At 40.9% G+C, this 9,936-nt stretch overlaps 1 protein-coding gene across 1 annotated transcript; it reads right to left on the bottom strand.

Moving 5' to 3' along the window:
- Positions 1–4,683: 4,683 nt before the first annotated feature.
- Positions 4,684–9,363, bottom strand: LOC119211237 (uncharacterized). Its single transcript, XM_037461991.2, has 10 exons — positions 9,162–9,363; positions 7,862–7,951; positions 7,624–7,758; positions 7,383–7,534; positions 7,137–7,273; positions 6,790–6,883; positions 6,370–6,696; positions 5,586–5,763; positions 5,369–5,496; positions 4,684–5,164 (listed from the first exon to the last, which is right to left on the bottom strand). The coding sequence occupies exons 1-10, from the start codon at positions 9,220–9,222 to the stop codon at positions 4,832–4,834; spliced, it is 1,635 nt and encodes a 544-aa protein (XP_037317888.2). The 5' UTR covers positions 9,223–9,363; the 3' UTR covers positions 4,684–4,831.
- Positions 9,364–9,936: the final 573 nt, after the last annotated feature.

Raw genomic sequence — 9,936 nt, forward strand, 5'->3', positions numbered from 1 at the left:
GGCGCTCTTCCTCCTTCAGACGGGGGTTCTTAGGCGGACTAGACTGATTTAGATTTCCGCGGCGGGCACTCTACTACCTGAGGGAAGGCTGGTTTGTGGATTAGCATGTACTCATCCGCTAACGTAGCTGCAGCCGATAACGTTAACACTTTTTGTTCATTTAAGTACATCACTATGCGTTCGGGTAGGCAGCGTTTAAGCTCCTCTACCAAGCAAAGTTCCCTAAGTGCACTGAACTCAGCTACACTAGATGACGCAAGCCACCGATCAAAGAGTATGGCTTTCTCTCGGGCAAACTCTGTGTAACTTTGCGTGGCTGGCTTCTTATGTGACCGGAACTTCTGTCTGTAAGCTTTGGGCACGAGCTCATAGATTCGCAAGATTGCGGATTTAACTGTCTCAAAGTCTGTACTATCCTCTACAGAAAGGGAAGCGATAGCCTCCTGTGCTTTGCCTTGTGGCTTGCACTGCAACTGTAAAGACCAGACCTCAGGCGGCCATTTTAATGATAAGGCTATTCGCTCAAAAACTTGAAAGTAGGAGTCCACTTCGGCTTCTCGGAAGAACGGTACTAGGGCAATATTCTTGCTAACATCAAATCCTGGACTTACCGAGTCCCGTTTGGATGAGTGGGGGAGAGTCGTTGTACCACCAGAACCCATGGCCCCACTAGCCATGGCCGGGTTGGCACTCTCGAGCTCTAGCGTCCGCAGTCGCACCACCTGGTCAGCCTCAATCTCCATCCTCCTTACTTCGAGTTGGAGACGCATCTGGCGTTCCTTGTCTTGTGCTTCATACTGGAGGCGAGCAAAGCGAACCTTTAGCCGTGCTTCCCCTAGCGAGTGAGGATCAAACCTGGGCAGGGTAAAAGGCGTCGCAGGCCTCCTACCTGCTTTGTCGGTATCCGCTACGTCTGCAGCAGGGTCAGGGGTAGGCGTGACCTCCCCTGTGGCAGCTGAACTAGCACCTGGGGACATGAGCTGTTTCTCTGGCAGTTCTGGTACTACAATTATCCCCCTCTCGACTAATGCTAACAATAGCATATGTGACAGGTAGCACTGCGGGATAGACTGACGTCATCAGGGAGCGTCTTATTTAACTAGCAGGTGACACCCACTTTGTCCCAGCTGTCCCCCGGTTCCTTACCGTGAGCGAAAGGGAGATCGGTAGGTAGGTTGCTAACTTGCGGGTCTAGTGTTATTTCAGCAATGTCAGTTTGCTAAATATTTTTGTAGGTTTGGCCGGCGGAGTGGAGTCCCGTTAAACTTCGTCGGGGAGGGTCTGACGCCTTAGCCTTTCCAGGTAAAAGGATCGTAGGACCACCGCAGACAAACAATATTTATTTGACCGAATCTGTTTAATTTTCAGGTGGCGCACAGCTGCTGTTTTGCCCCAGGTTTTCTTTCACGGTTGCACAATAACGACTGAGTGTTGTTAACCGTGATTGTATTGCTATATTGTGCGTTTCCTTGTTCCTGTTGATCTCCGTTTTTTTGTGTACTCGCCTTATTTTATTTTATTGATTTCGAGTGGGGGGTGCTCGCTGTGTGGAGGAATGGCGCGGGCACATTCGGGTTGACTTTGCATGAACTATTCCTAATTTTTCTTGTTGTCATTGTGCGAGTGGGTTTGTAGTGAGTGTGCCGTGTTTGTGTGTGTGTTTGTTGTTGCATGTTTACAGGTGGCACTGGGTGTTTTACTGTATGGGGAGATTCGCTGTCCCCACACAGACGGCCGCCCTACCCTCGCTGTGGCTAGGGAACCGGGCGAGTATATAGATTTTCTGGTAGCAAGCTTTTATAAATATCCATTGTACATAATTATAGTATTGTCTTAATAAATTGTTTTGTACGGTAAAGATGTCTCTGTCCCTTGAGTGAAAATTAATTCGGGAACCTCGTGTCACACATAGGTTTCAACACCTTTTTAAGAATAGCTTTGGGAACCGAGATGCCAAAGTGGGCTGCTAACTGGAGCAACTCATCTTTCCGACACACATTAAACTGCTCCACTGAGGGCTGGCGGAGAAAAGCTTTTAGGTCAAACCGGGCAGTGGCCATGATTCCCTCAATCAGGCAAGCCGCACCTTTTTACCGTACTCCGCTCAGGCTAGGCACACAAATTTACTACAACGACCAATCTCTACCAATTGGGATTCCACGCGAAAGGGATCCCGGACGAGCCCCCATATATGTTACGACCCCCGGGTGGTCTAGGGGTGAGGGCCATAGACATATGGGCAGAAACCGGTCGTGTGGCAAAAGGTACAGATTTATTGGCAAACAGGTAGGCAGACAGGTAACAAAACAAACAAAAGGAGGGTGGATGAGGGTGCTGTGAAAAATGACAACCACAGTCAAATAAAAGAGGTCCCCACAAGGAGGACTATGCCCATCTACACGTTCAACCACAGTCAAATAAAAGAGGTCCCCACAAGGAGGACTATGCCCATCTACACGTTCAAACAAAAGATAAGTTTGTACTAAAGAAAACACAAAGAGCACAGCACCCACTACACCTATGTGACTAACAGAGACCAACTGTGTGTTGTGAATCAGTATTAACTCTTGCCATACTACAAAAACCCACACAAAATCAAAGGTACTGGAGCCACAAACTGGCTAGGACTAACCATTTACACTCTAAAACAGCCCGTCAAAGTTAGGCACTCAGGAGGCACACAAGTCAAGGGGCTGTGACAAGCTGCCGCGAGCCACCTGTGGTCTCTCCTTTTGAGCAGGATGTGCAGCTGAGGTGGTGACGTGCCATTGGGTGCGCTGGAACAGGGTGGACCAATGGGTGGAGCTGAAGTGAGCCTGACGGAGCTCCCCAGAAACCAGGAAGTAGGCGGGGCTCCAGTCCGCAGGACCGCACAGCCTACTTGGCACAGACAAAACAAAGATAGAAATACAGACCACGGTGACAGCCGTGACAATATATACAGGGCCGGCGCTAGCCATGTGGGTGCACTAAGCACAAATGCTTGGTGGTGCCCCCAACCACCACCACCAAAGTAATAACCATTCAGAATTTCTTAGTTAGGTTCTCTTTATTCCCTAAATAACTTCTAAACATAAATAATTTACATGAAAAAAAAAATTATATAAAAGATGAAATTATAAATACTAGGGCTGCAACAACGAATCGATGAAATCGATTATTAAAAGCGTTGGCAACGAATTTCATTGTCGATTCGTTGTGTCGTGCGACTATTATGTTTGAGTATTAAAAAAAAGTTGCGCGCACCGCGCAGAGCTGAGGATAAAAAAAAACTCCACCCAGCAGAGCATTGCTAAGAAAAATAAATAAAGAGCAGAGCTGAGGTAGAGGAAAGACCCGTAATACTGTTCTGAAATCTGAAACAGGCGGAGGAAGAGAAACCAATGCGACCTAAATCCTCCCAGGTATGGAAATATTTCACACTCAAATGGGGGGTGCGGGTGCTAGCGGGCAAGGGGGGGTGGGGGGGGTGCTAGCGGTTTTCTTTGCAGCGCCAGTCTCCTTTTTTTCCGTTCTAATTGCCGCGCTTGACTTCAAGGTGTAACCTTTATAATTCGGTCTGAAACGGCGCGCCCAGTGACGGATGGTGTAGCAATATTGTTGTCCGGGTGGAAATCGGGAGAAAGGTCGGTCCGGGAGATTTTCGGGGGGGCCTTTGAAATTCGGGAGTCTCCCGGAAAAATCGGGAGGGTTGACATGTCTGATTGCAAGATATGCAAAAGCGACATGGCCTGGCACGGGAGCACCACGGCGATTCAGCACCTTAAACGGAAACATGTTGGAAAAATCTAATCTAAATATTTTTGGTGCCTAATATATTTAATTTGGCAGCTGTAAAGTATACATCATGCGATGTGTGTATGTTTTTTGTGTTAGTCCATGTTATTTGCTTACTTAGGGATGTTCAAGGAGCAATCTGCACAGCAAAAATATGTTGGGAGATTTGTCACCATGGGTGTTAAATTTATTACTTTCCGGGTGAACATACAGGTCCATCTTTGCTAGTGTTAAAACAACACTGATGAAAGTGTTTACTATTCAAACACTGTGTTAGTGTTTCATTTTATCACTCAAGAGTGATAATTTCTCAACACCTTAAGTGTACACATTTAACACTTTATGGTGATTAATCACACAACCCCAGTGTATTTATTTTATGTTGATTTAATGTAAATACTTATTTTAAAATGGTAATGCAGATGAAATTTTAAAGATATACCTGTAGATATTTTTCAAAAAACCAAGTGACTATGAATTTATTTAGACATTTTTGATATATTTTAATGACATAGAATTGAATAAAACAATGCAGTCTCCAATGCAATAGCATCTTAATAGTGTGAAAATATACATTTTTGTAAAAAAATGAGAAATTCGTCAGCACGATAGGACATCTGTACATGTCTATATACTTTATCAAACAATCTGCTGACATTTTCAATAGAAATTGACTCAAATTTTCTAAGTAAACATACACTGCAATAACATCAATTGAAAATACAACATTTTTATGTCATCTTTAACTCATCAATGGTCAAAAATATATATATATAAAATATACATTCATTCTGATCAAATATACTATTCTTGTACAGGCTAAATAAATAGATCTGAGTGTTTCAAACAAGTTCATTTTTTGCAACTATGTAAAAAAATGAGTCAGCACCATAGGAATCTGTGCATCAAACAAAGAAATAATCCTCAAGTTGTCTTTTCTAAGTATGTTAGCTCATGGCATGTACCCATGGGTACATGCCATGAGCTAACTTCAGGTGTCGAAACAATTTAATGCTTGTACCCAGCAAAGACTTGCAAATGAAACATCTTCTCATTATGTACTTTCCATTGAACTGTTTAACAGTTTCGCTCTCAGCTCTCGAGTGCGTGATGATTGGCTGGACGTGCTAGGATGGATTTTGTAGATTGTTGTCTGGATAAAGGTGAACATGTTGCTGAGAGATGGGTCATATTGTGCACCAAAGACATAATGAGCTTTGAAAAGCTCATCAAAAGCTCCAAGTGAAGTACTTGCTTGACAGGGTATGAGATTCTTGTCGACCACAATGTAGAATTTAAGTGCATCTGCTTTGGTTTGTCCAGTGGCCAGAAGATAGGGCTGTCTGTCCTCCACCTCTGAGAGATGGTCCTCCAAACTTCTGCAGGACTGATTAATAACAATATAAAAATTACTTAAATGCCATAAATTCTAGCATACATTTAAAATCAGAACATAGTATATTTACCACAAATTTAGACTTTTAAACAAAGAAAAACCCTACATCCTTTAGTTATAACAGTTCACTATTCTAATGGTTCGGTTTAGTTATATTTGCTATGCTCTAGAAAAAAATTCAGAACATAAGCTAACCTTTTCAAATTTCAGGAGGCGACCAACAGCATCTCTCACACTGATCTTGGCTGCTCTCTTCCTTCGAGAAGGTTGGGGTGCAAGGAGGTGTAACAGCAAAAGCAGAGATGCTATGTCACTATCCCATTCTATAATTACAGAACACAGAGAGAACATTTTGTTAGCTTTCATAAATACAAATTGTAGCATTTTCTAGAGAACTGTGAAGTACTTTTACCTTCATTACTGTTGTCTCCGTTGTTTTTTTCAGCAGATTTCAGTAGCTGTAGCAGGAATGCAGATGGATTTAGAGTTTTTGCCTCCTTAATCACATTTTGCTTGAAGGAGGTATTCCACTTCTCTAAAAATCTGGAGGCTGTTTCCAGGCCAAACATCAAAGCAAAGTCTTGATGTATCTGAAGAAAAAATAGGTCCAAACAAACAAAAAACTGCTTCAACTACCAAATAATGACATCAGAAATTAGCACTGGTAACATTTTAGCACAAAAAAAAATGTAGTCAGAAAAAAATAAAATTCAGATGTTCATAAATCATGTACTGATCTACACTGATATGGTACTGAAAGATATGCCACATTCATAACTAAACAGTGAGTCAATGCTCACTGTATTTGTGTTACATATGGTAGTTTGAAGTTGCAGTGAAGAAGTCAACATTAAGTCCTGATAAAGTAAAGCCAATGGCCAGTCAACATGGGTTCGTATTCAAGCTATACTGAAGATTAGAGCTGTACAATATAATATTAAACATAGAATTTCTCTGCTGCTGCCTTTCTTGCCAAACGTGTTGTATTGTAAGTGAGTGATAGTTTATAACTGCTCATTGGCGCATGCTTCTTTAAAACTCAAGGTCAGTTGCAAATGTATTAATTGACAATTAATCGATCATTGATTAATCGTTAACACCCATAATTCAAAGTTGTTCATATTAGGTGAAGGTTGCAGCAGAGAAGCTAAAATCTAATACTTTGGATTGTTAAGTCAGCTAGCATGAATACTCACCAGACCCTTGGTGTCCCGGAATCTAGGAAAAATGTGAAAGATGGAGGTGGACGACTTTGGGTCCTTTACAATCTCCTGACGGTACTGAAACGTTTCTTTCATCTTCCAGAAGATGATATCACGATCAGTGCTGTGTTTAAGCAGTGAGATTGCTTCTTGGCAATCATCAGCTGTTAGCTGATCTGTAAGGCAGATCATTTCCTCCATTCTAGGGTCACAAGATTTCTCATTTGATTGAGAGGGCATTTTACAATTAGTGTTTCTCTGAACCGTCTTTAGGCGATTCATAATAAAACCTGTGCCTCTCTGTGTGTCATAGTATTGTTCCTGTTAAAGAGACAAATTTGGGAAAAATGAATAAATTTAAAAAGCTATGATTTTAAGTTTCAAATATCTTAAACAACAAGCAGATATACTTACATAGCCTGTCTTCCCTTCAGGATCTTTTAGGTTTGGAAAGAGAGTAATAATGCCAAGGGCATACATCTCTCTTGTGGCCTTAAGCGGTATCCTTCTGCAATAATAAACAATACACCATGAAACCAAACCCTCCTGTTTACTTGGGGTAGAAACAATAGCATCTATAAAAACGGTGCTTGGTACACTTGGCGTAAAAGTAATGTTGGATCACTTTAGAAACCACGGGTTAAGCAACTAGATGATGTATTTATTTATTAATAAATATTTAATAGTATTTCACAGGCAGGGTCACATTTGAATAAGTTGTAAGTACAGTGATCTTAACACATTAAATGAACAAAGCTTACCCTTCTTGTTCAGTCATGTGTGCAACCAATATATTAATCATCTCCTTTCTTTTGGAGGTTGAGAGATTACCAGTGTCTTTATAGTGCTGCATGACTTCTACACCACCAGGTTTGCACTTTAGGATGTCTTCAATGGTCTAAACAGACAACACCAAAATGTACACAATCTATACAAAAGCTTTTTTTTTTTGATAAACATTGATGAACATTTTCTTTAAGCTGGGTTAAATCCCTTGTCTTACCAACCTCTTTTGCAAGCTTGGAATCATCCAACCTGGGTCTTTTGGAATGAAATGCAGACGTTTTGTTGCCTTCATTGCATTCAGTAAAGGTTGAAGTCTTGCTGACAGAGTTCCCATCAGTCAGAAGAGGGGACAACTTATGTGCAGAAGTGGAATCTGTATATAGTATATACAAATATTACTAACAAAAATGTAAACATCACCACAATTTTAAAATAAGACCAGAAAAGTATAAACATAATTACCATTATTAGTATGTAAACTAAAGCAAATGCCCCTTTCAGCAACAAGTTCAGGAAATACATCCTCGTCCACTTCTGTAGAGGTGTCATCTGTTACCTTAACAGGTGTCTGTTCTCGAATGGCAAATGCTTTTTTTGCTGTAAATCAATAACTTCATTACTACCCCCCAAAATATTATCATGAAGACATCAAAGTACTTTGTGCATTTACTGTATAATATAGCTTAATTTATAGACTTACCTTCAGTGACAAACTCCAAAAAGCATGGCTCTTTGAGTTTTATATATTTTCTAGTGTCCATGTATTGTGTTCTTGCCTTTACTGTCCAACCTGTAAAAGTTAAGCAAACTTGAATGACATTTTATACAAACAAAAATGACACAGAAAGATTACTAAGATACAATTTCATACAGTAAACTAATAAGAATTGTATTTGTCACCAAATGCATGGGACTGACAACATTACAGTGTGAGCACACTGGTGTTATCTTATGTGTTTGCCAGTGGGTGCTTGTCCTTCATAGGAAAAAGCAAAATAACAGACTCAATATGAGTACTATAGGTCACTTTGTGTTTTACTACAGATTCTGTTTAATACCCACACACAAAAACTACCACTTGCCTATGCCAAAACAATTTTTGTTGCCAGATAACGAACGTACGGTGGCCGTTTAACATCGTATTCTCGAGATGTGGCGTGTGAAGTGCGCGTGTCTCGAAACGCTGGCACCGTCACCAGAAAACGGAGCAGTCAGGTCCGCATGAACATCTCTGCTGGCCGACCAGCCCCGAGCTGTTAGACGGGTCTTCATCTCCACACACATCGGTTTATGGAGCTCCGCTTTAGCCGCTAACAGTTAGCTAAACGGAAACAGCCCAGCTAAACCAAGGAAGCTCACACTCACCAAAGCGTAACATAGTGTCGCGGTCCGTATCGGTGACAAGAACCACCGGGACCCAACAGTGACCGAGCGGTCCGTGGATGACGTCATCGTGAGACGTTAATAACCGCAGTTACGGACCGCCGTAATAACGTACGCGATTAAAAAAAAATAATAATAATATTGTGACTTCGTCACCACCAACATTTTCGTCTCGTCTCGTTAACGAAAGTTAGCATGTTTATTCTTAGTTTTTATTTTTTAAGGTCCAGTTTCGTCTCTTAGTCACGCCGTTTCCGTCGGTGCTCGGCCGAATCCGTCGGTGCTCGAGCCCCAGGGCGCTAAGTTACACAAGAAAATATGATTTCAATAGCTAACTCGGCTAAACGGCTGCTTTCTCGTTTGCATGACATTTCAAAACACCAGAACGAAGTTAACCCGTAACGTTAGTTACTGGATGAAAGATATAAACGGTCTTAAGTGATAGGGAACCCTAATAAAGATAACGTTACTTTCGCCAAATTACAAAATCTATAATGCTAGCACTAACATACACCATCTCAATCCAGTCAGTTCTAAAATAACGTGCACACAGAAAATGCTAAAACTGCTGCATTATTTTAAAAAAAGATTAGCACAAATTAAATGAAGTTACTTACGTCTACCTCCATCGTCCTCCATTAACGAATTTAGTAGTCTCACCACTTCACTTTCAGTCATTCGTTACCGTGAAATGGTGAACTCAAGATGAAAGGGCGGATCAAAAGAGCGCGAAATTGAGGCAGTATACTGATGGGCGGAGAGATTGAAAATGCTCTGCACATGCGCAGATGTTGATTTTGTGTGAACACCCAAAAGAAACACTCTGCATTATCATTAAACAAGTGATAAAGCATATACTATTTGTAAATTAACACCAGATTTTATCACTAGCTGCTCAACACTAGGTTTTTTATCACTCAGAAATTTGCTGTGTGTTTGTGCACTTTCTAAATGTTTTGCACTGTCAGTTCTATTTTTCAACAAAGGGTTCGAAATTAATGTTTTTACATTTATTTTTTTATCCGATTCATCGATTATTAAAATAATCGTTAGTTGCAGCTCTAATAAATACCAAATACCACAATTACTAAAAACACAACTTTGGAACTGAACATTGTAAACGCAGAAAGTATTCAAGTATATAACCGTGTAAGTAATAATGTGCACATTTCTTCAGTAAATAATATACATAAGTACAAATAATAATAATAAAGTGCAAATTTCAAAGTGCAAATAACCATACATAAATACAAACTCAGGTCATCATATGACAGTTTCTGAGCCACGTCCCCATTGATGCTGATGACAGCCAGACCACTTAAACGTTTCGAATAGTTTGAGCTTTGAAAACCTTCGCTCAGCAGAGGCAACTATGACAGGGAGTGTCAGTGC

Source organism: Pungitius pungitius, chromosome 11, assembly GCF_949316345.1.
Source record: "Pungitius pungitius chromosome 11, fPunPun2.1, whole genome shotgun sequence".
In the NCBI taxonomy this organism is placed as follows: domain Eukaryota; kingdom Metazoa; phylum Chordata; class Actinopteri; order Perciformes; family Gasterosteidae; genus Pungitius; species Pungitius pungitius.

Excerpts from the sequence above, each read along its gene's own strand:
- LOC119211237 (XM_037461991.2), bottom strand. The coding sequence starts at position 9,222 with ATGACTGAAAGTGAAGTGGTGAGACTACTAAATTCGTTAATGGAGGAC. Across the intron at positions 7,952-9,161 it reads GGAGGACGATGGAGGTAGAC|GTTGGACAGTAAAGGCAAGA; the intron begins GTAAGTAACTTC and ends TAACTTTTACAG. Across the intron at positions 6,697-6,789 it reads CTGAAGGGAAGACAGGCTAT|GAACAATACTATGACACACA; the intron begins GTAAGTATATCT and ends TCTCTTTAACAG.